At 36.9% G+C, this 27,134-nt stretch overlaps 6 protein-coding genes across 13 annotated transcripts; 3 read left to right on the forward strand and 3 right to left on the reverse strand.

Annotated features, from left to right (window-relative positions):
* The first annotated feature begins 3,796 nt into the window (after positions 1-3,796).
* LOC111783330 (probable aspartyl protease At4g16563) lies at positions 3,797-5,347 on the forward strand. The gene has a single exon (XM_023664259.1). The coding sequence runs from the start codon at positions 3,825-3,827 to the stop codon at positions 5,319-5,321; it is 1,497 nt and encodes a 498-aa protein (XP_023520027.1). The 5' UTR covers positions 3,797-3,824; the 3' UTR covers positions 5,322-5,347.
* A 1,279-nt stretch (positions 5,348-6,626) lies between these two features.
* On the reverse strand, positions 6,627-7,944 carry LOC111783146 (ras-related protein RABF2b-like). The gene is made up of 4 exons (XM_023664045.1): positions 7,841-7,944; positions 7,627-7,700; positions 7,348-7,441; positions 6,627-6,948 (listed from the first exon to the last, which is right to left on the reverse strand). Exons 2-4 carry the CDS (start codon positions 7,687-7,689, stop codon positions 6,851-6,853), a joined length of 255 nt encoding a protein of 84 aa, XP_023519813.1. The 5' UTR covers positions 7,690-7,700; positions 7,841-7,944; the 3' UTR covers positions 6,627-6,850.
* A 1,320-nt stretch (positions 7,945-9,264) lies between these two features.
* On the reverse strand, positions 9,265-12,828 carry LOC111782935 (ras-related protein RABF2b-like). Of its 2 annotated transcripts, none has more exons than XM_023663786.1 (7): positions 12,528-12,828; positions 11,750-11,827; positions 11,485-11,652; positions 10,479-10,527; positions 10,265-10,338; positions 9,986-10,079; positions 9,265-9,586 (listed from the first exon to the last, which is right to left on the reverse strand). In XM_023663786.1, exons 1-7 carry the CDS (start codon positions 12,564-12,566, stop codon positions 9,489-9,491), a joined length of 600 nt encoding a protein of 199 aa, XP_023519554.1. In that variant the 5' UTR covers positions 12,567-12,828; the 3' UTR covers positions 9,265-9,488. The 2 variants fall into 2 exon arrangements, with proteins under 2 accessions (XP_023519554.1, XP_023519555.1); XM_023663787.1 differs by lacking the exon at positions 12,528-12,828 and adding an exon at positions 12,450-12,479.
* Positions 12,829-13,387: 559 nt separating this feature from the next.
* On the forward strand, positions 13,388-20,018 carry LOC111782933 (snRNA-activating protein complex subunit). Of its 2 annotated transcripts, none has more exons than XM_023663785.1 (12): positions 13,388-13,471; positions 13,787-14,281; positions 14,383-14,438; positions 14,523-14,589; positions 14,678-14,742; positions 15,931-16,051; positions 16,468-16,556; positions 16,645-16,732; positions 17,532-17,627; positions 18,162-18,287; positions 18,361-18,618; positions 19,310-20,018. In XM_023663785.1, exons 2-12 carry the CDS (start codon positions 14,126-14,128, stop codon positions 19,592-19,594), a joined length of 1,407 nt encoding a protein of 468 aa, XP_023519553.1. In that variant the 5' UTR covers positions 13,388-13,471; positions 13,787-14,125; the 3' UTR covers positions 19,595-20,018. The 2 variants fall into 2 exon arrangements, with proteins under 2 accessions (XP_023519553.1, XP_023519552.1); XM_023663784.1 differs by having other exon boundaries at positions 13,391-13,471; positions 13,956-14,281.
* A 777-nt stretch (positions 20,019-20,795) lies between these two features.
* Positions 20,796-23,112, forward strand: LOC111782878 (O-fucosyltransferase 23-like). 5 transcript variants are annotated; one of them, XM_023663711.1, is made up of 3 exons: positions 20,796-21,232; positions 21,381-21,441; positions 21,522-23,112. In XM_023663711.1, the coding sequence occupies exon 3, from the start codon at positions 21,669-21,671 to the stop codon at positions 22,986-22,988; it is 1,320 nt and encodes a 439-aa protein (XP_023519479.1). In that variant the 5' UTR covers positions 20,796-21,232; positions 21,381-21,441; positions 21,522-21,668; the 3' UTR covers positions 22,989-23,112. The 5 variants fall into 5 exon arrangements, with proteins under 5 accessions (XP_023519479.1, XP_023519480.1, XP_023519481.1 ...); XM_023663712.1 differs by having other exon boundaries at positions 21,533-23,112; XM_023663713.1 differs by having other exon boundaries at positions 20,796-21,139.
* A 711-nt stretch (positions 23,113-23,823) lies between these two features.
* LOC111782877 (probable E3 ubiquitin-protein ligase rbrA) lies at positions 23,824-26,882 on the reverse strand. Of its 2 annotated transcripts, XM_023663710.1 has the most exons (5): positions 26,668-26,882; positions 25,817-26,318; positions 25,679-25,732; positions 24,768-25,525; positions 23,824-24,552 (listed from the first exon to the last, which is right to left on the reverse strand). In XM_023663710.1, exons 2-5 carry the CDS (start codon positions 26,090-26,092, stop codon positions 24,168-24,170), a joined length of 1,473 nt encoding a protein of 490 aa, XP_023519478.1. In that variant the 5' UTR covers positions 26,093-26,318; positions 26,668-26,882; the 3' UTR covers positions 23,824-24,167. The 2 variants fall into 2 exon arrangements, with proteins under 2 accessions (XP_023519478.1, XP_023519477.1); XM_023663709.1 differs by having other exon boundaries at positions 25,679-26,318.
* Between the last annotated feature and the right edge of the window lie 252 nt (positions 26,883-27,134).

A 27,134-nucleotide genomic window follows, 5' to 3' on the forward strand; every position in this document is an offset into this window, starting at 1 on the left:
CTTATGTTGATATCTCTTTTCATTAGTGTATTAAACAGCTAATTAAGATCACTAATTGTGATTAGTGGGTTCCATTTGGAATCACTCAAGTACGTGGACATGACACAACATGCCTAAAATAGGATCCATAATTAATAACTTAATTTTTTTAATTAATGCTTTATAATATGGAGTTTATATATAATTATTTTTTTAGTACTATAACTCATCAAATTTATTAAATTATTATGAAACAAAGTACAAAATAAAGAGAAAAATGGGTTTTTTTTTTTTTGTGTATTTTTAAAAAATTAAAAGCAATAATGGGTGGCCATGAAATCATAATGTTCATTATTTTATGGGTTTCTTTTTCACTAATTATGGGAATCTTCCTTAATTATCATTAACTAATTAGAATTAGTTTTATATTAACTTATAATTAGTGCTTCTCCCACACTCTGTTATATCACTTATAAAATAAATTATTTGTTTAATTTGGAATGTTTCCAATTTTATAATATTAATTAAACTTTATTTTTTAAAAAATATAATATAAAGTTTAGGATGTTTTTTATAATCTACCTTAGTATATACCTTTTAAGATATCATATTTTTATATTATGTATATAATATGCTAAAAGAATATTTTTTTATAATATTTATAATAAATTTCATTAATCCATAAAATATTGCAATTTTAACCTTTTAATTAATAAGTTTTCACTTCAAACTTTTATATATATATATATATATATGTACGCTACAAAATTGACAAAATTCTAGAAAAAACGACGTTGGTACTAAATTTTTTTGTTGTGATTTATAAAACATCGGTAAAGTTTGTGGAGAAATCTATTTGCTCGAAATCATACGACTGAAATTCTGATAACATTTTTCATTTAATACCAAACACAATTATTTGATTCTATTTTCAGACATTGTAAACAAAACTTCCATCTCCCTACCCAAGGTTATATACTCTAAGTCGTTGTTATTTCTCTCTTGCTTGATTATATAACGTCTCTTTCAAAAATCTCTCTTTCGAAAATCTCTCTCTGCCCTCGCTTTCTAAAACCTTCTCTTAAAACCGAAGCCAGAGGCTCGAGCATACGTCGTTTGGCCGTAGGCGACGCAAGAACGAATTGGTTTAGCTCACTTGTCGTTGGAAAGTGAGTGCCGCACAATTGCAAGTCCGCTGCCATTAAAAGTGCGATTGTGACATTCGGTGTACAAAGAGAATCTTTCTATGGGGAAACCCATTTAGTGGAAATTATTGGAATGAAATTAGGATAACATTTTTCATGCAACACTAGTTATCTGATTCTATTTTCAGACATCTTATTTTTGAACATCTTAAACAAAATCTCCAACAAATGATACAGACAAGGAAGAGAATCTTTGGATGGAAAACCCATTTAGTGGAAATCATTGGAATGAAATTCCAATAACATTTTTCATGCAACAACCAAACACAGTTATCTGATTTCATTTTCAGACATCTTATTCTCGAACATCTTAAACAAAATCTCCAACCAAACGATACAGAAAGCGAAGAGAATCTTTTAATGGGGAAACCCATTTAGTGGAAATCATCCGAATGAAATTCCGATAACATTTTTCATGCAACACCAAATACAGTTATATGATTCTATTTTCAGACATCTTAACATTTTTCATGCAACAACCAAACACAGTTACCTGATTTCATTTTCAGACATCTTATTCTCGAACATCTTAAACAAAATCTCCAACCAAACGATACAGAAAGCGAAGAGAATCTTTTAATGGGGAAACCCATTTAGTGGAAATCATCCGAATGAAATTCCGATAACATTTTTCATGCAACACCAAATACAGTTATATGATTCTATTTTCAGACATCTTAACATTTTTCATGCAACAACCAAACACAGTTACCTGATTCTATTTTCAGACATCTTATTCTCGAACATCTTAAACAAAATCTCCAACCAAACGATACAGAAAGCGAAGAGAATCTTTTAATGGGAAAACCCATTTAGTGGAAATCATCGGAATGAAATTCCGATAACATTTTTCATGCAACACCAAACACAGTTATCTTATTCTCGAACATCCGAAACAAAATCTCCAACCAAACGATACAGAAAACGAAGAGAATCTTTCAACGAGAAACCCATTTAGTGGAGATCAATGGGTTTCCAAATATATGAACTTGATTGATCATAGTTTCATAGTTTGTGGAGATTAATATATGAAAATGCATGCACAAATAATATTCCTTTGGGTTTTAGTGGCTAACCAAATATGGAATCTCCCAATTTATAACTCAAGTTCTTGTGAGCTTGAGTAGCTGCCATTATGCCCTTTTCTTTTTGTCATTTCTTCTAAATTATTCCCTTTGAAATGGAAACAATGATCATATGTGGAAGCATGCGCATGCATATATATATATATATATATATATATATATATATATATATATATATATAATACTTAGGGTTCTTTCTTTTTTGCTTTTTGTTCATTGCCCTTTCTCAAACCCTAAAAGGATTTGTCTACTCATTTTGTAAATGGGGTTTCTCTTTTTACCAACCTTTCTTTGTTGTTTTTCATTGGGTTTTGTCATTGATATTTGTCGATTTATGAGCTCGATTCGTTAGGTTGTTTGGTTACGATAGTTTAATTGAAAAAGCTTGATTTGATTTGATGTATCTATTATAAATCTAGGTTTGATATCGTTTGAGAAAACAAAAACGTCCCGTTGTTCAATATGTGACTATTTATAAAGCAGCAGCTCATCACTTTGGCAAGGGTCGTTATGTTTATAAACGATACGATTTGACATATACGTGTTTTCTCGAGGTTTGAGGTTCAAATCCTCGTACCCCAGAGGTTGTTCTAAACAAAACTATGATACTCATGACTTCTCGGCCAAGTTGGGTAACCCTACAACATTCAACCGTATGACTTATAACTCATGGTTTTTCGGCTAACTGTAATTGGTATATACTTCTTTTCTCAAGGTCTGAGGTTCAAATCATCATACTCCAGATGTTGTACTAAAAAAAACTATGATATTCAAGTAATATATATGCAAGTATACATCCAACCTTATGACTCATGCCTTCTCGACCAAGTTGGGTAACCCTACAATATTCAAGACGCTCGTTATCCAGATCGTGACTAATAAACAAAGCTACCAAATCCCTGTACTCTTGGGTATTGGGTATAAGTTTTTTCTTTTAAGAGTACAACAAATATAAGACAGATATTCATTTCATTTCATTGAGTTATGTTCAAATTGGTCTTATATTATCAACCATCACACAAACTCAATGACAATATTTCTTACAATAACTCGAGTTTTTAGAATTCAAATCTAAGCATATCTTACTCGATAAAAGTAGACATCAAATTATCATCTCAAAGATCAGTTATTCAATCTCTCACTCATACCATCGTCGAATCGAATAAAAAAAAACGCTCTTAGTTCATCGAAAGTGACAACAAGAGATTCCATAAAATAACAATGTCATTGATAGATCTAAACATATAGTATATTATTATTTGACACATCAACCCACCAAGAGGATTGCTCTCATATATTCTATTATTATCTCTCTCGAATTGTACAAACTATCCACAGTTAGCTAGCTAGCTGATAGTTGAGTAAAATCCCAACAAAAACAGCCAAAAAAGCTACATTTTTTTGAGTGATATAATAAGTAAACACATCAAGTGGAAAAAAAAGCTTAAAAAAACCTTAATAGCTTCACATTTCTCCTATAAATTATGCATATAATAAGCTTCTTAGCTACCAAATGAACTTATCTTAGTGACCCACTTCACAAAAAGCTACAAAAATGGCTTCAATTGTAGCTAAGAGCTTTTTCGTTCTCGTTCTTGTTCTCGTTCTGGTCTCCGGCGAAGCTATGGGACAAACCCTAGCAAACCCTAAAACCAAATTCCTTAAAGATTCTCTAGTTCTTGGCCTTGTTCATTCAAGAACTTCCCTCCTAACCCCAAAAAGAGGCTATAATTCCCTTTCAAGGAAGAGAATTAAGCCAATGGAAATGGGTAATGATGATGTTATAGAGCCATTGAGGGAAATTAGGGATGGTTATTTGATGTCCTTAACATTAGGGACACCCCCACAAGTTATTCAAGTGTATATGGACACTGGAAGTGACCTTACATGGGTACCTTGTGGGAACCTCTCATTTGATTGCCAAGATTGTGATGAGTATCAAAACAATGTTTTAGGTCCAAAATTGGCTGCTTTTTTGCCTACCCATTCTTCTACTTCCATTAGAGACACTTGTGGGAGCTCCTTTTGCATTGATATCCATAGCTCTGATAACCCTTTTGACCCTTGCACAATTGCTGGCTGTTCCCTTGCTACCCTTGTAAAGGGCACTTGCCCTAGGCCATGCCCTTCATTCTCTTACACTTATGGGGCTAGTGGCCTTGTAATTGGAACCCTAACTAAAGATGTCATTTTTATCCATGGAAATTCCCCAAATTCCTCAAGAAAAATCCCTAAATTTTGCTTTGGATGTGTTGGTGCCACTTATAGAGAGCCCATTGGTATTGCTGGCTTTGGTAGAGGCCTTCTTTCTTTACCTTATCAATTAGGGTTTTCTCATAAGGGCTTCTCTCATTGTTTCTTGCCCTTTAAATTCTCAAATAACCCTAATTTTTCAAGCCCTTTGATTCTTGGTAATCTTGCTATTTCTTCTAAAGAACATTTGAAATTCACCCCTTTGTTGAAAAGTCCATTTTACCCTAATTATTACTATATTGGGCTCGAGTCAATCACTATTGGAAATGGTGAAAATTACTCTAGATTTGGAGTTTCTTTGCAATTGAGAGAGATTGACACAAAGGGTAATGGTGGAATTTTGATTGATTCTGGTACTACTTATACTCATTTACCAGAACCATTATATTCACAGCTTATTTCAAATCTTGAGTCATTAATAAGCTATCCAAGAGCTAAAGAACATGAACTCAATACTGGGTTTGATCTTTGTTACAAAGTTCCTTATAAAAACAACACCTTTTTTAGTGATGAATTTGAGCTTCCTTCTATAACATTTCATTTTTTAAACAATGTTAGTGTTGTTTTGCCTCAAGGGAACAGTTTTTATGCCATGGCTGCTCCTAGTAACTCCACTGTTGTGAAATGCTTGCTGTTTCAAAGCATGGACGGCGACGGAGACGGGCCGGCGGGCATTTTCGGGAGCTTTCAACAGCAAAATTTGGAGGTTGTTTATGATTTGGAGAAGGAAAGATTAGGGTTTGAAGGAATGGATTGTGCTTCTGTTGCTGTGTCTCAAGGACTTCATAAGAAGGAATGAAAAAAGAATTAAAGTTTTGATTTTTATGTTGTGATTGATGTTATATTATAATGTTTTGTTTACCCTTTTGAAAGTTTGTGTTTTGAAGTTATTGTGTTTGGTTTTTTTGTTTATGTTGAGAATCTTAAGGTTATGAAAAGCTTTAATATATTCAATTCAATCACTAACCACTAAGGGAGGTTCGTACAACGAGACAGACGAAGCGGGGATGGAATGACTTTCATGTCCTGTATGTCTCTCAATTAGTTTCGTGTCTGTAAAATTAATTTTTAAATCATCGTATGCTTCCCTTGTATATCATTAATTTATTACATATCTGCTCTAGAAAGCTTCACGACTTTCTTACCATCAAAATTTGAACCTAAGTAATTTTAACAAAAATATATATAATCAACACCGGATGAAAATGAAGCACCACCTATGTCTGTGTTCTCAAAGGAACCCTTCTTTTGAGAGGATTCGTGACATGTCAAGCCTTGGTAAGGTTTTTTTGCTTTGCATCGAATTACACTACACGCTTCATCTCTTGTGTGAGCCCCGGTCAATTCCTTGTCATTCCATCCTTATAGGCGTAGAGAATCTATCGTTGTCTCAGTTTTGCTATTGAAGGCTTTGGAGAAGTCGAAATAGGAGCACACTCATCTTCGAGTGTGCTTACTTGTAGACATGATAAGTGATACACCTAAGGTGCATTCTTCCTGATCCTCTCGTACTAAGACCTTTCGTACAAAAGTTCCTTACATTGTGCGTGTTTTTTTTTGGAGGGGGTCGGTGAGATTTCTTCAGATTTGAAAGGCTTTTTGATCGGTGGCCAAATTAATATGAAATATGATCGGTGGCCAAATCAGTTTTGCTATTGAAGGCTTTGGAGAAGTCGAAATAGGAGCACACTCATCTTCGAGTGTGCTTACTACTGTAGACACGATAAGTGATACACCTAAGGTGCATTCTCCATGATCCTCTCGTACTAAGACCTTTTGTACAAAAGTTCCTTACTTTGTGCCTGTTTTTTTTGGAGGGGGTCGGTGAGATTTCTTCAAATTTGAAAGGCTTTTTGATCGGTGGCCAAATAAATATGAAATATGATAAAGGTCACATACCCGAGACCATTACCAAATTACGATACGAGTAAAGAAAGCATACAATTCTCGAGTCAAATCAAACTTTCTTCATAATCTATTAAAAATGGGTTTTCAAGCATTTAATAAACGAATTTTAAACACTTAAAAAGTCATTCTAAACCGGTAGATATCCCGATTCCTAAGTTTACCCCAATGAAGAAAGAAGCCAAGAAAACTGTGCATGTGTGAAGCAAGCCGAAGGTCATCATATAAACACAAAGTAGTGAGTCTGCCACATTTATAGTGGCTGCAAAAGAAGCATATCATCTAAACACAGCAGTCAATTTACACATCATAATAAATTCAACATCAACAACCCTTTTTTTTTTCTCTCTTTCTTTTCCTCAAGAATTCTGCATACAAATGGAGGTCATTCTGCAGACACCTTAAGAGTAGAACAATGACGTTCTACGAGCAACACGACGTGCTTGCAACCCTTTCAGCAGGTCTGTCTAGAACCATCCCTGGTGTATTCTGTACCGGTTGCACTCGTGGTAATCTCTTTGCTGCATCGAAAAACAAGGAATCAAAATCAACTTTGTGAACCTTTTTGTGTGTGTATGTGTGTGTTTGGGAGTGGGGTCAAGGGCAGGGACTTCTCTAACTTTGTGAACCTCCAGATAAAGAAGATGAATCTACTTAATATAAATTTACTTGTCCCAAGCTACGGGTTTGCTATCGCGACTTAATGAACCCAAACTCATGAAACTCGTGTCGGATATTGCATTTATAAATCAAAATCCCCATTGATAAAACAAATATGACACGGAATTCCTTAAGTCTATGATCCAGAGATATCGTAAGCATAAAAGAGAAATCTTGTTTCAGCTCATTTATTTCGGTAGGGGGGTGGGGGGCGGGGGGGCGGGGGCGGTCCTTTGAACTCATAGGTCCCAGTTACTAACCTATTTCATAGAAGATATCATTGACATTAGCAGCACTTTTTGCAGAGGTTTCCATGAAGAAAAGGCCATTCTCCTGCGCATACGTTTGAGCGTCCTGTACGATGCACAATTACACGAGCAACAATTGAACCAATTGTCACAGCTTAGTACAAAAATATCACAAAATTCCAACTAGAGAAGATCTTCACTAGCAGAAGTATACTTTTTTATTTGTATGAAATGCATCCCAGTTCAACAAAGTACTACAGAATAAAGAAAACTGGGGTTGGGAGTACTTGCCTCTGCAGCAACACTCCTAGAATCCAACATATCTGATTTATTCCCAGCTAAAGCCATGACCATATTCGGATTGCCTGATAAAAGGAGACGATCCAATTGGTAAAAAAAATAAGGTAGACAGCTGCCACACTAATTTCACTTGCTAAAAGTTCACAGAATGTTCAATCCAGATGCTCTTCCAATGTAAATTTAGGCCACTTAACAGTAAGACTACCTTGTGCTTGAAGTTCTTGAACCCATTTTTTTGCCCGATCAAATGAAGCCTACAATCAAATAGAGGTTACACAAAAGAGTTGAGGTATGAAAAGGAATAAAAATTGTAATTCGATTACAGTAGTATATAAAAGGATGAATAATCAATCCCTAGTGAAGCCTCATATGTATAGAGTATGTCGCTTTTCAGAAGGGTAAGAACTCCTAAAAAAGCGTTACTCCTAGCTCCCCGCTCTAATACACACACACACACACAATCCCACTTCAGGTCATATACAAAACCCATCACAGTTTCCTTTATCAAGCACCACTATGACATGATTTATTAATCTCTAAGCCTCTTAATAACTTCACAAAAGCCCCCACTTGGTTAAGTGTTCAAAACATCAATTCTGTTAAAGTTTCCTTATCTAAAATGTAGAAACCTGTCCTTAGCGTGNTCTAGAAAGCTTCACGACTTTCTTACCATCAAAATTTGAACCTAAGTAATTTTAACAAAAATATATATAATCAACACCGGATGAAAATGAAGCACCACCTATGTCTGTGTTCTCAAAGGAACCCTTCTTTTGAGAGGATTCGTGACATGTCAAGCCTTGGTAAGGTTTTTTTGCTTTGCATCGAATTACACTACACGCTTCATCTCTTGTGTGAGCCCCGGTCAATTCCTTGTCATTCCATCCTTATAGGCGTAGAGAATCTATCGTTGTCTCAGTTTTGCTATTGAAGGCTTTGGAGAAGTCGAAATAGGAGCACACTCATCTTCGAGTGTGCTTACTTGTAGACATGATAAGTGATACACCTAAGGTGCATTCTTCCTGATCCTCTCGTACTAAGACCTTTCGTACAAAAGTTCCTTACATTGTGCGTGTTTTTTTTTGGAGGGGGTCGGTGAGATTTCTTCAGATTTGAAAGGCTTTTTGATCGGTGGCCAAATTAATATGAAATATGATCGGTGGCCAAATCAGTTTTGCTATTGAAGGCTTTGGAGAAGTCGAAATAGGAGCACACTCATCTTCGAGTGTGCTTACTACTGTAGACACGATAAGTGATACACCTAAGGTGCATTCTCCATGATCCTCTCGTACTAAGACCTTTTGTACAAAAGTTCCTTACTTTGTGCCTGTTTTTTTTGGAGGGGGTCGGTGAGATTTCTTCAAATTTGAAAGGCTTTTTGATCGGTGGCCAAATAAATATGAAATATGATAAAGGTCACATACCCGAGACCATTACCAAATTACGATACGAGTAAAGAAAGCATACAATTCTCGAGTCAAATCAAACTTTCTTCATAATCTATTAAAAATGGGTTTTCAAGCATTTAATAAACGAATTTTAAACACTTAAAAAGTCATTCTAAACCGGTAGATATCCCGATTCCTAAGTTTACCCCAATGAAGAAAGAAGCCAAGAAAACTGTGCATGTGTGAAGCAAGCCGAAGGTCATCATATAAACACAAAGTAGTGAGTCTGCCACATTTATAGTGGCTGCAAAAGAAGCATATCATCTAAACACAGCAGTCAATTTACACATCATAATAAATTCAACATCAACAACCCTTTTTTTTTTCTCTCTTTCTTTTCCTCAAGAATTCTGCATACAAATGGAGGTCATTCTGCAGACACCTTAAGAGTAGAACAATGACGTTCTACGAGCAACACGACGTGCTTGCAACCCTTTCAGCAGGTCTGTCTAGAACCATCCCTGGTGTATTCTGTACCGGTTGCACTCGTGGTAATCTCTTTGCTGCATCGAAAAACAAGGAATCAAAATCAACTTTGTGAACCTTTTTGTGTGTGTATGTGTGTGTTTGGGAGTGGGGTCAAGGGCAGGGACTTCTCTAACTTTGTGAACCTCCAGATAAAGAAGATGAATCTACTTAATATAAATTTACTTGTCCCAAGCTACGGGTTTGCTATCGCGACTTAATGAACCCAAACTCATGAAACTCGTGTCGGATATTGCATTTATAAATCAAAATCCCCATTGATAAAACAAATATGACACGGAATTCCTTAAGTCTATGATCCAGAGATATCGTAAGCATAAAAGAGAAATCTTGTTTCAGCTCATTTATTTCGGTAGGGGGGTGGGGGGCGGGGGGGCGGGGGCGGTCCTTTGAACTCATAGGTCCCAGTTACTAACCTATTTCATAGAAGATATCATTGACATTAGCAGCACTTTTTGCAGAGGTTTCCATGAAGAAAAGGCCATTCTCCTGCGCATACGTTTGAGCGTCCTGTACGATGCACAATTACACGAGCAACAATTGAACCAATTGTCACAGCTTAGTACAAAAATATCACAAAATTCCAACTAGAGAAGATCTTCACTAGCAGAAGTATACTTTTTTATTTGTATGAAATGCATCCCAGTTCAACAAAGTACTACAGAATAAAGAAAACTGGGGTTGGGAGTACTTGCCTCTGCAGCAACACTCCTAGAATCCAACATATCTGATTTATTCCCAGCTAAAGCCATGACCATATTCGGATTGCCTGATAAAAGGAGACGATCCAATTGGTAAAAAAAATAAGGTAGACAGCTGCCACACTAATTTCACTTGCTAAAAGTTCACAGAATGTTCAATCCAGATGCTCTTCCAATGTAAATTTAGGCCACTTAACAGTAAGACTACCTTGTGCTTGAAGTTCTTGAACCCATTTTTTTGCCCGATCAAATGAAGCCTACAATCAAATAGAGGTTACACAAAAGAGTTGAGGTATGAAAAGGAATAAAAATTGTAATTCGATTACAGTAGTATATAAAAGGATGAATAATCAATCCCTAGTGAAGCCTCATATGTATAGAGTATGTCGCTTTTCAGAAGGGTAAGAACTCCTAAAAAAGCGTTACTCCTAGCTCCCCGCTCTAATACACACACACACACACAATCCCACTTCAGGTCATATACAAAACCCATCACAGTTTCCTTTATCAAGCACCACTATGACATGATTTATTAATCTCTAAGCCTCTTAATAACTTCACAAAAGCCCCCACTTGGTTAAGTGTTCAAAACATCAATTCTGTTAAAGTTTCCTTATCTAAAATGTAGAAACCTGTCCTTAGCGTGTTTTAAAAACCTTAAGGGGAAGCCCGAAAGGGAAAGCCCAAAGAGAACACTATCGGTTAGCGGTGGGCTTGGGCAGTTACAAATGGTATCAGAGCCAGACACCGGGTGATGTGCCAGCAAAGAGGCTGAGCCCCGAAGGAGGGTGGACTAGAGGCGGTGTGCCAGCAAGGACGCTGGGCCCCGAAGGGGGTGGATTGTGAGATCCCACATCGGTTGGGGAGGAGAACGAAACATTCTTTATAAAGGTGTGAAAACCTCTTCCTAGAAGATGCGTTTTAAGAACCTTGAGGAGAAACTCAAAAGGGAAAGCCCAAAGAGGACAATATATGCTAGTGGTGGACTTGGAACGTTACAACTTCTAAGTTCTTTTAGCAATTAATTATAAAGACAAAATGGTTGGTACTTAATTCATAGACATATAATAACACTTCTTTCATCCCGAACATATTTCACGGAAATGGCTGATGGCTTGTACAATGAATTTGAAGATGTAATGCCCAAGCACAATTACAATTATTTTGTTCTCAGACCATATGCAACCCATCAAGAGTTTTCAAACGCCACTTACTTGGTTAGTAATATCGTAGACGATAATAGCTGCAGCTGCACCCCTATAATACATTGGAGCCAAACTGTGGTATCTCTCCTGCCCAGCTGTGTCCCAGATTTCAAATTTCACAGTGGCATCATTTACAGCCAATGTTTGAGAGAAAAAGGCCGCACCGATCGTCGATTCCTACATAATTGAACAATTAAAAAGAATACATACAACCAAGACAGAAAGACATTTCAAAAATTTCAACAGCCAAATCCAAATGGTTTATAATACAAACCTGAAACTCAACAAATTGCCCTTTAACAAAACGCAACACTAGACTCGACTTCCCAGCACCAACATCACCAAGAAGCACCTGAGCGAAAAACGAAAGTAAAATAAACTGGATTTCATATGTGTTGTTCCAAAATAGTTGTAGCTAAACATAGTCCATCCAGCCCCTTCCTTTTTCAACAAATAACATTCCATGTATGATAGCCATTGAAGTGAGACAATTGGATAGTAAAACAGGGGCAAGCATAATATGAGGTTAATAAAATTTATGATTTAATTTCAGAATTGGATAAAGAGGGGAAGAACATGTAAAAAAATCTCGAAAAACAAAAAGGGATACCGTCTAATACAATTGATTGCTGAAACTAAGGGCAATAGTCACGATCCTACTGAACTATCTGCTAATTAAAATGCAGAGAATTAACTTAGATCACGACCGAATTATAAATTGGAAAGGGATTATCCCAACAATCATCAAAAGTTAATGATATATAGAGAATGCAAACAGAGATTTCATAATTACAACCAACAGATATACAATCAAACCAGAAAAAAATTCAGTTATTCGCGAACAAAACAAAACCCTAGATCAGAATTCAGCCACAAATCAAGACTACCAAGGATTAAGCCAAATCGAATTGACGATGAAAAGAAGAACAATAATGAAAACCCAATTCCGGAAAAGGAAAATCAAAGAGACCCACATCGCGATTCGGCATCAAAATCCGGACAGAAAAAAGAAATCAAACTTTACGAATCAAAAAAGGGGAGAAAAGTCTCACTAATTTGGCATTAATGTTCTTGTTTCCGCTGGTGGCCATGGCCGTAAACCGCAATCGAGACAAAAATCGAAGAGAATCGTGGAAGAACAGGCGTTGACAGAACAAAAAGGGTTAAGAATGACGAAAAAGGAAATCAAAACAATCAAGACAGATGCCTATCTCTCTCTTGGAAGCAAAACAAACCCTCTTTTTTCCCTCCTCAAGATGAACAATAACAAGAACAACTCGATTACGCACGACAGCGATTGAAAATTAAATTTATTTCCTTTGCATTTCCTCTCTCTTTCTTGTCACGTTTTTCTTTCCCCACTACAATAAAGTTATTTTTTAAATCTAATTTATATTCCATAAAAATTATTATTTATTATTTTATCAATTTTAAAAAATATTAAATATTTAAAACCCCAAATTATATTTTAACTCAAAATTTTATTTTTTTATCTAATTAATTCTTTTAAATTTTTAATTTCCTACCCAATAAATTTATTAATTTAATAAACTTTTCCGAGATTTATTAAATTAATTTTCTTACCTAATTAAACTAAACTTCAAAATAATGAAAAAACGTTCACATTTCATAAACCACTCGAGATAAGCTCAATTTCAGAACCCTATTAACAATCCCGTCACTAAACTTCTCATACTTTCTAATAAACTATAAATTATTTTCGTCCGTTCTTGAATTTTTAAAATTTTAAATTAATAAATGCATTAAATATAAAACTGAATTTGGTATCTAAGAAATTCTTAAATTAAAAAGTAAATTGTAAAAAAAATATATATATGTATATATATTTTATTTGTGAAAAATATTTCACAAAAAGAAGTTTTATTAATTTTTTTTAGAAATTTATTAAATATTTTTATATTAAATTAAGAGTTGGGAGGAGAATTCTACGTTTCGTCGCTGCCGCGAACGCCACCTTCAGATTATCGCCGTCGAGGTATGTCTATCGCCGCCGTCCCATGTCGTCCACTTCTTCCCCCTTTCCCTCTCCTTTGTCTCTGCAACTATTGAAACTGCTGCTGTTGTCGCCTGTTCGTTATTCAAGGTCCATTGCCACCGTCCCGATAGCCTTGCCCATTGTCAACCTCTTTTCTTTTCTTTTCTGCAACCATCGATAATCGTCTATCTTTCGTCGTAGCAAATTGTTCTTGTTATTTCGTTTCGGAGTTTTTTTTTTTTTTTTTTCTTCTTAAATTGAAGTGCAGTAATTTCTCTGACAGTTCGGAGCATTTTCTTCTTTCGTTTTCTGCAGTAGGATTTAGAGGGTCTTCTTCTGTTCATTAGGAGTTCGGAAATTTAAATTATCGGAACGGAAGGAAAGAAGATATGTATAATTGTGAAATTGAGGATAATTTAACCTATATTTTAATTTGGGGCGTTTTGAAACATCTGATTTCTTAGCCCAATTGCCCTTCTAGCAGACAAAGTGGTGTTGATTTGGCTGTGTGGTGCTTTCAATCACCTTACTGTTGAAGTGTTCTCATAGCCGATGGCATAGCTGACCTTATTGTCAAAGCGCCCACATAGCCGATGGCATAGCTGTCGAAACTGTAAGATTGCTACAAGTGAACTACTGGGAAGGAGGTGAGCCATGGAGGCGAGAGACAGCCCTGGAGCTTCAGAGGAGTTGGCTCTTAATGACAATGGCCTCTCAATTCCTTTGGGTGGACCTATATATGCACCCAACTTGGTTGGTCCTCTCACCAGGGTCCCTCACTTTGAGTCTTCTCTTCTTCAGGAACTTCAGGTTCTCATATCATATGTTTTTGTTTATGTATTCAAATTCGTATACCACTTTTACATGTCTTTACACCTTTGTTTCTGTTTCTAATCCTTACTCTGGAGCAGAGTCTGGAAGTAGCGTTACACATGGATTCATCTCAACTATGTGATGAAGATATTTCGTATGTATATTTTTCTCTTTCCTGAATGTGTTCTAGTTGTCTTTTCATGGTTGAATTTGTTAATTTGCAACTACCATTCTGCAGGATTGATGAGCTTAAGGTGTTTACTGAAGAACAGTTATTGAATATGGCTTTGGAGGAATCATCGCAGGTCTGTAAACCGTGTGTCTCGTATCATCTAGTTCATTCCTGTTAAAAGATAACACTCGGTAATCTTTCCATTTACTCTACTAATGCAGAATAATGAGCGTCTTAATAACCAGCCCGAACTTCGAGAAGAAAATTTGAATGCTCGGGTGGCAAGGTATTTGATTTTAAGTGTTATTTTCTATTTCAATGAGCTTTCAACAGTCTTTATTTGAACTTGGATTGACTTGGTTTTACGCCTTCGTCAATTTTTTGACGAAGGCGAAGTTATTAGAATAACAGAAACAGTATTTCTGCACATTCACCCTCTTGGCAACTATTTTGGTGAAAATACAATTTACGTCGTATAGTTTCCCCTTACCCAAAAATTTGATTGACTATTTTTCTGAAGAAGAGACCATAGAAGCCTAGAACAGATTTGTAGATGGTAATCCTTGTAAGTTTGAGTAAAAGGGGACCAAAGAAGCAAAATTTCTTTCTGTAATCTTAGATAATCCGGCTCTTGCTCACTAAACACCCCTTTAAACAACACAGAAAGATCTTGTGGCAGCATTTCGTTCGAGCTACAATTTGAACCATGCAGAATGAGCGGAACTCAAGTATCTTTCAGAACAAAGAAAGATCCTCAGAGGAAGTGATCGAATCGACACTTTTTATGTCTCTTTATTGGTGTATAGATGTTCTTCCTTTTAGAAATTATAGCATAAACTCCCTTTTATCCAATTGGAGAAGTTTTTTATAATCCCTTTGGATGGTTTCTCCCTTTGTGTATTTCTTTTAATCAATGAAGTTGTTTACTATTAAAAAAAAAAAAAAAAAATCCTCTCCAATAATAGGTGTTTACCATAATAATGAATTTGATTGATGAAGTTAAATTATGATGCAAATCTTGCGATGTTAATGTGTTGGTGTTCTTATTAGCAAAGGAAGGAACCCTTACGTAGAATCCAATCCATATTTACTTGCTCAGACAACCTGTATGGTATTGTGGAGCTAAAATGTCAGGACAATTCCTGTCGTTTTAGAAGCAAGCTTCCTTGAAAACTACTTTTTGGAGGCTAGAATCCATATGGATAGGTCTAAAATTTTCATTTTTTATAAACTCATTTTCAGTTCTTCTAAGGGGTTGAATGATATTGTTTAATATATTCCTTATTTATTAATAAATATTTATTTTTATAAAAATAGTTCATTAACTCTAGGTTCACTCAGACTTGCACAATTACATTCATTGTTTACTATTTTGAATATTCTTTTTTTTTTTCTTTTCTAAATTGTCCATTTTACTTCAGAGTGTTTTTGGTTAAAAGCTCATTAATTCTTTTGGGAAAAATGGTATTCTTAGAGCAGATGAAGAGGAAGTTAACGGGCACAATTTGGAGGCTGCTCCTGCACCAAATGCGAATAGAAGCACGAATAAAGTGACTAGAAGGAAACGAAAACAGGAGAAAACTTCTGATATTGAGGTATGCCGTTCATCTTTGCATTATGTCTTTTATTTTCTGCAACTATTTGTATGAAACTTGGTTAATTTTAATGATTTCTGATAAGACTTTCTTTCAAAATAAGTAAACGAGTTTCAGCTGTACATTCTGTGGACAATCTTCAACATCTGACTCTTATTCGTTCTCAATTGTTTTTGAGTTATCTTCTCTTGGTGTCTTTTTTGTTTTTTTTTTTTGGTTACAGCATCTTTTCACCATCTGGATTATTTTTATGGGACTAATATATGGATTATTGAGACCCCTCTGTTCCCCTGTTCAATCATCAACTATGTCAGCAAGTCATTGTAATCTTGTGCTTAATAGTTATTTTTAATACTTTTCTCCTCTTTTGTTTTGTTTTTTATACTGAATTTATAATGCGTTACATATTATTTCAGGAAAATTCTATTGCAAAGGTGGCTGAAATTGTAAAAATAAAACAAAAGCAGGATGCAGACAGAGCTGCAGTCAAATTGCATGCTTTCAAGTTTGTACAATGATTTTAAAAAATCCCTTTTCATGATGTACACAGTATGTTAGGTGCTTATGGTTAATAAATTAAATTTTTTTGACAGTTGTAAAAAGGAAATTGCCAGTTCATCCGAAAAAAAAGAGAGGTTGAAGTCCTTGAGGTCTACAAAATTTTCTGCAAAGGTTCCTCAAGTAGGTTTCCCTGAGTTATTACTACTACTACTTTTTTTCTTTTACTGACTAGTCCAATAATAAGCTTTACCATTAATTAGAGCTTGAAGAATGCAATGCCTTCTTGGGTGATGTATGTCTGTTCCCTTATTTTTGTAAACAATAGTGAAGATGGAGTTGCACTTATTATTGTATTCTAGTTCTAGCTAACCGGACAGCATTTTTGGTGATAGAAATAGTCCGTGTCTTGAGTCAGTAGGACTTTGACCTTTGTTGATCCTATATTGCTATTGAATATTCAAACATGCTAGTAGATTGTCACTGGGAGTATTTAGCATCATCCTTTTTATCTGCTAAAATATTGTGTCTTTCAATATGCTTCTGAATTGGATGCTATGTAAATCATAACAGGTGTAGTAGTGTTCTTTTGCTGATGTAAGTGTGTTGGTATAGGATATAGGCCTGGCTCTAGCAATGTGATGGCGTTTGGAAACTTTATTCTCAAACTGTCTCAGTGAGTGAAAAAGGTGTTGATGGGTAACTAGGAAAAGATGCGTGCCTCTTGTTGTGAGATCCCACATCGGTTGGGGAGGAGAACGAAACATTCTTTATATGAGTGCGGAAACCTCTCCCTAGCCGACGCATTTTAAAAACCTTGAGGGGAATCCCGGAAGGGAAATGCATAATCTTAAATGTGGAGTCCTAGCATTAAATGCACAGGCTATCTCAAAATTGGTCCTTATAATTTGGTGGTTCTTGTTTGATCATACATTTCTTTTCATGTATCTCCCTTCGCTGATTGGAATTGATAACATGTTAGGTGAAGTCACTGAGCAGTGTAAAACATGAAGCTCTGCAGCATCCAACAACTGTACTTTTTGTAGAGGTTTACCATAAATCTCGCAAGATGATGAAGGTATGTTTCTCTTTTTCTTGACAATCTATGTGGTCTGGTATACTATTTTTCTGCCAAGGAAATACGTGTAAATATTCACTACCAACATCTATTTCTCTTGATGACTATATATATTGAAGAGGTATTGGCAAGCTATAGACGAATACCATGCCATAATAGAAAGAACTTGGATTATAATTTATTTTTGGCTTCTAGGTGGTCTTTACAAAAAAAATATTATGTTTATGCCCTTCCCTTTCTCTTTCTCCCTTGTAGCTGTTACCTGAATTTGCGCTTTTTAAGTGTGGCTAGCATCTTTCACACATTTCTATGAAGTAACATATTCGTCCATACTATCGGTAGAGTTCGTAAGACCGCGACTAATCCCGAAAGGAATGAATGGAAAAGCATGGCGTATCAATGAAAAATTCTAGTCAGATTTTGATCCTGTATTTGCGTTCATGGAGGGTGTTAATTATGCTGGTAGAATTCAATGAAAACGTCCTTCCTTGCAATCATATGTATCTGACCTTCCTCTGATATTCTTCTTTACAGACTCAAGAGTTCCTGGCCCTTGGACGACAAACGCTTGCGGAATTGAAGGACAAGATTTATTGCGTGACGAATAAGTTAATGGAAAAGGCTGGGCAGAATGATTCATCTGGATATTTCCTTATAGAAGTAAGGAAGCTGACGGCCCTGTATTTCCCATATTTGATTTTACATAACCGAATGCAGTTTTGTTTATATGCAGGATGTATTCTGCAATGATTTGAGGAACCCTTCCGCAATAGATTATAGCAAACCTGTACTTGATTGGCTTAGAAACTCCGAGGACGAAGCTCGTAAGAAATGGGGATGCATCATAACCGGTGAATCGCAACAGATAAACTCAGTTCTTGGCGAAGTATCGGTTTCACATGTGCCCCATTTTAGATCAGTCAGCATGAGCAAGATTCGATTTTGTGACCTGAAATTTAGGCTTGGGGCTGGATATCTGTACTGTCATCAGGTATATTACTTATTCAGCTCTTCCACATGATTTTGTTTTTCATATTCATTGTATATGGTGATATGCTTACCGTGTCTTGCCTGTGGCTTTTATTTCAAAGTAAAAGCCCAGGTCAATGTTTTTAAAGCTATCTCTGGTATTGGGTGTTGTGAGATCCCACATTAATTGAGGATGAGAACGAAGCATTCTTTATAAGGGTGTGGAAACCTCTCCCTAGCAGACGCGTTTTAAAAACCTAGAGGGGAAGCCTGTGTTAGCGGTGATCTTGGGCTATTATAAATGGTATCAAAGCCAGACACCGGACGATGTGCCAGCGAGGAGGCTGAGTTCCAAAAGAGGGGTGGATTGTGAGATCCCACTTCGGTTGGGGAGGAGAACAAAACATTCTTTATAAGGTTGTGGAAACCTCTCCCTAGCCGTTGTGTTTTAAAAACCTTGAGAGAAATCCCGAAAGGAAAAGTCTGAAGAGGACAATATCTGATAGCGGTGGGCTTGAGGTACTGTGGGTTCTCTTGAGAGTATCGTAATTACTGCCCATAGTGGATTCCTTCCCTCTAGGATTCCCTTTTCTATACTCCCTGGGGAGGTTATATATTTCATTACTATCAACTAAACACATTTATTTTTATCCAAAACGAAAAAAAAAAAAAAAACTGCAACGACTTTGATGGATTCCTCCTCGTATACGCAGGGAGATTGCAAGCACACCATAGTGATTAGAGATATGAGGTTGATCCATCCCGAGGACGTACACGATCGCGCTGCTTATCCAATCGTTACATTTCAGCTTAGAACCCGAGTTCAGAAATGCGACGTCTGTAACATCTACAGGGCTAAAAAGGTTACACTCGACGATAAGTGGGCGCAGGAAAACCCGTGCTACTTTTGTGAAGACTGCTATTTTCTTCTTCACTACTCGAAAGAAGGGAACCTCCTTTACAACGATTTTGTGGTGCATGATTACGTGCATGATTAGCCACGTTCGCACATGAAATGGCTTGGATATCCATGCTCATTGAGATTTTGCAGTTTTGATGATGTTGAGTTGATTCTGTAAGTAGCCAAAGTCTCCAGAATTAGAGGCTAGAGGTAAATGGCTGGGGGACTGTTCTTATAGTGTGTTGTTATGAAAGGTCAATTATTATATAGGGTTGAATACAAAATAGTCGTATATGAGATGTCATTGAACCTCCTTTGTGCCTCCTTCCTCATAAAAGCCAACCCCTCAAGATCGAATTATATGGTTGAAAATGTTGTGCTAAGAAGTTATCGATACGACCATTTTAAGTATATGTTGATGATTTACTATTGGGTACTATTGGGAACGTCAGGTGTTGTATGTCACGGTCATGCTTGTCCAAGGCGTGTTGTTTATGGCCGAATGTCGGATGTTCTAATCATGCTTTTCCAGGACGTGGTCGTATGCCCATTCCGAACCTCTTTTACATGCTTTCATCTTAGATAGTTTTTTTACTATTTCATGTTGTGTTAACATAAGGATATATGACCGTTCACTAAAATCATGTTTACACTCTCTTCTTCCTACCCTGGTTATGTGTTATCAGAGTCATGACTGAAAATAGACGTGGAATATGTTCCCCGATTGAAAATTGAAAATAGGTGGGGAATATGTTCCCCTCTCTCCATTTCCTGTCTAAATGGATAATTTGGGCCCTACAGGTAAAATGAACACGGAAAATAGACAATTTCGGCTGTGGAGGTAAAATGAACACTGAAAATAGACGTGGAATATGTTTCCCTCTCTCCATCTCCTGTGTCTAATATGTTCCTCCCCTCTCCATTTCCTGTCTAAACGGAAAATTTCGGCTATACGTGAATATGTTCCCCTCTCCCCATTTCCCGGAATATGTTCCCCTCTCTCCATTTCCTATCTAAACGGAAAATTTCGACCCTGGAGGTAAAATGAATGTCTCTCGTGTTGATTTTTTATATTGTTTTTAATTTTAATTTTAATTTTTTTTTTTTTTTTTGCACTTTTTATATTCCCTAGTTGTTCATCTTGGATCTAGAAAGAGAATATTATATATGAGTTTGCATCCATAAAATATTAATAAAAATATTTAAAATATTTTAGATTTATACAATTTAATAATAATAAAAAAAAACATGGATAGAGAAAGGTGAAGCATTAATTGCTAGGGACGGCAAGAGAGCAAAAGGAAGAAAGGAAAAGGCACATGCCTTCACAGCTCTGCCTTTCTCTGCCCTGCTCTGCCGCATTTGGGCTCCACCTCCCCCACCATCTGTACTTTCTTTCCCCTCACAACCCCCTTACCTGAAACAGATTGTTCCATTTAACCCTTTGTTCTTTCTCTCCGCCGCCATCTCATCTTCTGTTCCATTCCCCAATCTCTGACACAGGCCCCATCTCTCCCCCTTACCCCACCATTTTTCAAATTCTTTCTCTGTTTCGCCACATAATTGCAGTTTCCTTCGCTTTTGTTTCAAGGAGTTCTTGTGCCTTGTGGGTTCCTCTGGATTCCTCTTTCTTGCATTGCATGTGAATCCCTTCTCTGTTCTGTTCTGTTCTGTTCTGTTCTGCTTTCATCTGTATTTTTTCGTCTGCGATTCCTATTTTCCAGCTTCTTCAATCGTAAGATTTATTGTTCAATCGCTCATCTGGGTCTGATTTATTGTAGAAATCGTTTAGCACCCTTTTATCGTTTGAAGATTTCGATTGTTCCTCGTTTCTCAGTTTTATCAACGCGTTCTGATGATTTGTTCTTATGGGTATCTTTTAGGTGCTTGCGTTTACAAAAAAGGATTCTGGGTGCATCGATCTTGGTATTCATTTCAATCAAGGTGCATGATGAACATAGATCTTCATGGGAATTTTATAATTTAGCTCTTGATTGAAAATGGGTTTCTCTTAATTTTGACAGTTTTGAATCAGAAACTTGATGGAAGACGATTAACTCGATTTGAGGCTCGGGATGATCTCTCCAGCCTTGATTTGTTTGTGCTGGAGTAGCAAAAGCACATGGTCTCTGTTTGATTCCCTGCAGGGCACTCATCGATTGTAACTCTAAATGGAGGTATCATCGAATGGTAAACGCTCGATTCATTGCCTTCGCTATCTCAATTCCAGAATTTGCAAATGCATAGCCATATTACTTGTTCTTCTGATTGTTAGAGCTATTTTCTTCCCATCCACGTTGAGTTTTGGCTGGACTGATGATAATGGCTTAGTACTCATCCGAAATCTCTCTCCATTTTATGGTTCAAATTTTGGAATTCGCATAGACAAGTTCTTGGAGGTTCCTCAGATTGTTTGGGGTTTAAACAATCAAAAGATAGCATTTGCAAGAGCTTGTTTAACTGCAAGAATGTTGAACCGAACCCTTTTGATGCCTAGTCTTAGTGCTTCCCTTTTCTATAAGGAAGTTGAGCGTTTGGAACCAATTTCCTTTGATAAGATCTTCAAGTTTAATGAGTTCAATTCTCGCTGTAATGGGTTTGTTCGATTGGGTCGTTATATGGATGTTTCGAATCGAGCAAAAACGATAGAACTGCCTAAAGGAAGCGGAAGGAAGTGGACGATCGAGAGGGATTTCGAGCAATTAAAGGAGTATAGTAAGGAGCCATTTGATCAATCTGAGGTGATTAGAATAGTTGGTAAGAATCCATTCTTATGGCACGATCACTGGCCCGTAAAGGACTACGCACGGGTTTTCGAGTGCTTGGTTTTGGTCGACGAGATAGCGAACGAAGCGGATAAAGTGATTTCCAGGATTAGAGAAGTAGGATCAGAAGAAGTAACTGGTGCTAAATCTGCAAAGTTGCTGCCATATGTTGCAGTCCACATGAGAATAGAGATAGATTGGATGATTCACTGCAAGAAGTTAGAGCAGAGATACAATATGAACCAGATTTGCAGTAGCAAGGAGGAGATAATGAGTAGAGTAGGGAACATTTCAGGAACGAACACACCGACGGTCGTTTATCTCGCCGTTGCAGATAGTTTACTGAACGATTCTTCGATTTTGGACGGTTGGAAAGAAGGGTTACTACCATTTGAAAAGAAGAAGCTAGGCATTGATAAGATCTACGAGAAGTATCCTTACCTGATACGGTCGGCGATCGACTACGAAGTTTGCTCGAGGGCCGACGTGTTCGTTGGGAACAGTTTCTCTACGTTTTCGAGTCTTGTAGTTCTCGGGAGAACGCAGAAGCTGATGAAAGCGGGGGTTGCGGTTGGAGAGCTATGCAGTAGAAGTGTAATGTGGCCTTCTTATGCATATAACATATTGGGAGATTCAAAGGGCAGGCCTCAGAAATGGGTAGCTAATATGTCTGATATAAGCCTGCAGAAGATTAGCTATGGTTCCAATGATACCTCGTGTCGATAGTTGCTTAGTCGATGACCCGAGATTTGCTGGGTTTCATTCTTTTCTGTTGATATTATTCATTAAATACATAATTGATTTGTGCTGTTGATTCATATGGAAGAAATGCATTATGTTACACTGTTTAGAGTTTTTGGTTTAGAAAATATATTTGCATGTAAGGAAGGGATGATAGTCCCTCAAAAGTAAGAATCTATTCTATAAACTTTAAACTTTAATAGGTAAGATTCGTAATAAAAGTGGAGAGAAAATCGCCCTTTGCCCCATTAGAGATCGATCGATCTTAACCCGATTACGTATGACGTTACATTTCCTGGCCCTCGGGCTTGTGTGCACTCGTTCTCTTGTTTGAGCTTTCCTCCCCACCTAGACTTTCCTGGTCCTCGGGCTTGTGTGCACTCGTTCTCTTTTTTGAGCTTTCCTCCCCACCTAGACTGTCCTGGTCCTCGAGCTTGTATACCTTACTTCAGTTTGTGTTTCGGTATACTAATCATCTTCTTTTTAATGTTTGTCTATCATCTTCCTTGACGCTATCTTTTAGATTGGCTTATAGACTTTCAATGTCATCTAGTCTTTCTTTCTACCTTGTTCTTCAGATGCTTGATTCGACTTTCTACCTTGTTCTTCAGATGCTTTCCTCGAATCAAGGTCTTAGCTACTCAGAAATCAAGGTCTTAGCTACTCACTTTCGAATGATCTTCTACCGCCTTCTAAATTCTAGCCATGAACAATCTAAGGGGCTAGATTGTTGTTGCGTTGTAGGTAGTCCTTGTAGGAGAGTCAGCTTATCTCAATTGAGAGTTCGAAGAGTTCAACAATAATTGTTTCGGATGCAGTAGAAAACAAAAACAGTCCCACCCATTAGATGACAAACTATCTCATTCACAAAGAAAGGAAGACATAACTTTCACATCATTCAACAAAATGAACACATAATTTTCTTTTAAATTCTTCTCTATTTCTTTGGCTCTTTTTTCAAGCATTTGTTTGCATAAGATTCCTCCATTCTAATCTAATGCAAGGAGGGCCTCTGAGGGCCACATCATAAGCAGCAGCAGCAGCATGATTCAGTACATCGAAATGCCAAGCTTGGCGGTGTAAATGGACGAAAACTAGAGTAAGAACCTCTTTTACCCTCCCCCTTTTATTTTTCAATATCAGTAAGACACCTAAGAATCGATATCATTGTACATAATCTTCGTAATAGCTATCGCTTATCAGAGAAACAAACCTCTCGAGCCAAGGAAGCTGGTGTATGTCCTTCATCGTGTCGACATAAGAAGAGTCTGTACATTGTGGTGGAGATTGATACGGTTGGTGGTCGCTCAAACTAAATCCCCCGGCGAGGAATCGTTGAATCAGTGCTAATTGTGACCTCTCTTGCTCGGAGTATGCGTCCATTATCATGGGGAGGGAATTAAAAGTCTCCCATGCCCACTGCTCAGATTCTTGGATGGAATGGGTGACCATATCCTCGGAGTTTTCTTCGTCCCACAACGCGCATCGGCACGTCTGTTGCCCATCTTGATACTCACCACCACATGAATAGCAGAATTCATGCCCACACCTGTAAAACACATCAAGCAAAGCAGCATAAACATTGAAGTCATATACATACAGCACTGCTCGAACTAGCTTCTAAAAACCGAGTATTGCGTGCAAATATTGTATCTAATAAGTTAGATCTACTTGTTATATATACATGAATCATGTTCATCACATTGAACAACAAGGCTGCTATAACATATGCACTAAATTAAGATTTGAAGGAAGAAGCCTTACCAGCATGTCATATGGTAGCAACCCTGAGTCAATTCAATCATCCTACGACACTCCTCACAACGGCGCCACCTTTTGTTTTGTGCAAGATGGTGTAAGGTAATATCAGCAGCGTCTCTCTCCTCTAACGGGACGTTCTGAAATTCTTCGCAGCTCATCGACGAGTGCCAAGGAACTTGACATTCAACACAGATGAATCTCTGACATACAGGACACTCGAAACAGCTATTATCCGATTGACTTGATGAACTCGCCCTAGCTGACAAACATTCGCTCGGGTCTAACAGGACAGAGCAATTCGGAAAAGGGCAGTAAATTCTATCCGAGCGAAGGTTTGCTTCTGCTAAGGTATTCTCTAATGATTCATATAAAGTCAGGGGAAGAAAAGATCTAAACTCAGTGTTTGTAATGTAATATTTGCATCTCAATTGAGGGCATCTAATGGGAACTTGGGATGCCTCTACTTTTCCATCAACATAAGTCTTCAAACAATTAGAGCAGAACTTGTGACAACACTTCAATGCAACAATCATGGCAGATGGTTTATTATCACAACAAATAGAACAATTTTCAACGGATTTATCGCCTTTTTTCGGACGAGAAAGAACCCCGATAGCCACTTTCGCAAGATGAAATGGCTGCTCGAGATCAGTACTTGAAGAAAGGTTTAGAGAAAAGGCTTCAAAATTGCTAGCATGTTCAAGAATCCTTTCTTTCAGCGCTAAAAGAAGTGGAATTTCAGGCTGTTCTTCGTTTGTTATCTGTCAAACACTCACATTATCTTAAGCATATAAGAAGTATGAACATGGCTAGAAAACTCTAAGAGTTTATGCATCTCTCTACTCACTTGAACTTCCTCAGATATTAGCATAAATCATAACAAGAAAAGATTAGGCGGGTCGGGAAGTAATAACCTGTTTATATAACGGATCGGAGTCGGTGAAAGCTCGAATACAGTGGATGTCGTTCTGCATAGCCTCAACCAGACCATCCATTAGAGCTAAATAATCAGCAACTAACTCATCAACATAAAAGTCAAGCTTCTTCTGGACCTGAATAAAAGGGACTTTTCCTGATTTCTCCATGAATACACAAATTCCAGAAAGACCAGAAGCAGGATCGCCGATCCCCGCTATCGAAACGCCTTTAAAGAACAATTTCACGGAAAACTCATCAAGATCCTCCTCCTTCTCAGACTGTTCTTCCCCTGCAAATTCATTTTCTTTCCATACTTCGTGATCTTCGCAACAACTTCGAAAATCTTCACCATCATCTTCCTCAGCTAGAACACGAGAAGAACCACGGCCAAAAATCTCAGGATGATCCATCCTCCAAATTTTTCAAACAATCCACAAACCCCAGATGGTTTAGGATTAAAGTGGCAGTAAATAAGAGAATACCCACCACCAAATGAATTTAAGACTGTTCTTCCCCCTTCTTAATTACTCAAAAGAATCACGTGAAGGATGTCATATCCACCGCTAATCGAGGAGTCCAAAAAAAGAACTCCCAGGCAATCTTTCCCTAATTTTCAAATTGAAGCAGCAATCGCTCCTAAAATCACAGAAAACGATCTACATCAAAAAGTGACAGAACACCCATTGTAGAATCAACCTAAAAGGATTAAGATTCGTGAAATTTCAACATCGAGGACATGAAATTCCCAAAATCGAATACTGAAAAGAAGAACATGTCCGAATTAGAGAAAATTCAAATAAAACAAATAGTTCTTGTATTTTTCTGCGCAAATCAAGATCGACCCACTAGGCAACCAACTAATTGATCAAACCCCATTTAATCGCATCAACAAAAAAACTACACAAACTTCAGGATTAGGGGTTGGAGAATGAAGAACAAAGAAAAATGAACCAATAACATATTCAAAGAATTGAAGATTCCATACCTCATGTGAAGGGAATTCTAGAAATTAAAAAACCCTAATGTCACGAACAGCAAGAAAGAGCGCCAAAGCAGTGCCCCAAAATTTCTCGCTCCCGATTCACAAAATCAGTGTGGAAAACAGGTGGATCCATTGATTGGGGTTTACAGAGAGCAAAATGAATCAAGAGAAAGAATCTTGAGCTACTACTTGCCAATTCGATGGCGTAAGATTGATTAAAGCTAATAAGTTGGGTTCTTTCTTATTTAATTATTTTAATTCCAAATTATTTCAACACTTTTACCAATAAAATTAATCCTATTTCTTAAAACTTTTTAATAATTTTTCAAAAGTATCCTTAAATTTTAAAAAATTTCAATAATACCCTTCAATTTTTTTAAAAGTTCAAAAATATCGTTATCGTTCATACTATGTAAAATATCATTAAGACTCTTAACCTTTATATAAAAAAAAAAAAAAAAAAAAAAAAA

The sequence above is a fragment of the Cucurbita pepo genome, chromosome LG20 (assembly GCF_002806865.2).
Source record: "Cucurbita pepo subsp. pepo cultivar mu-cu-16 chromosome LG20, ASM280686v2, whole genome shotgun sequence".
Lineage (NCBI taxonomy): Eukaryota > Viridiplantae > Streptophyta > Magnoliopsida > Cucurbitales > Cucurbitaceae > Cucurbita > Cucurbita pepo.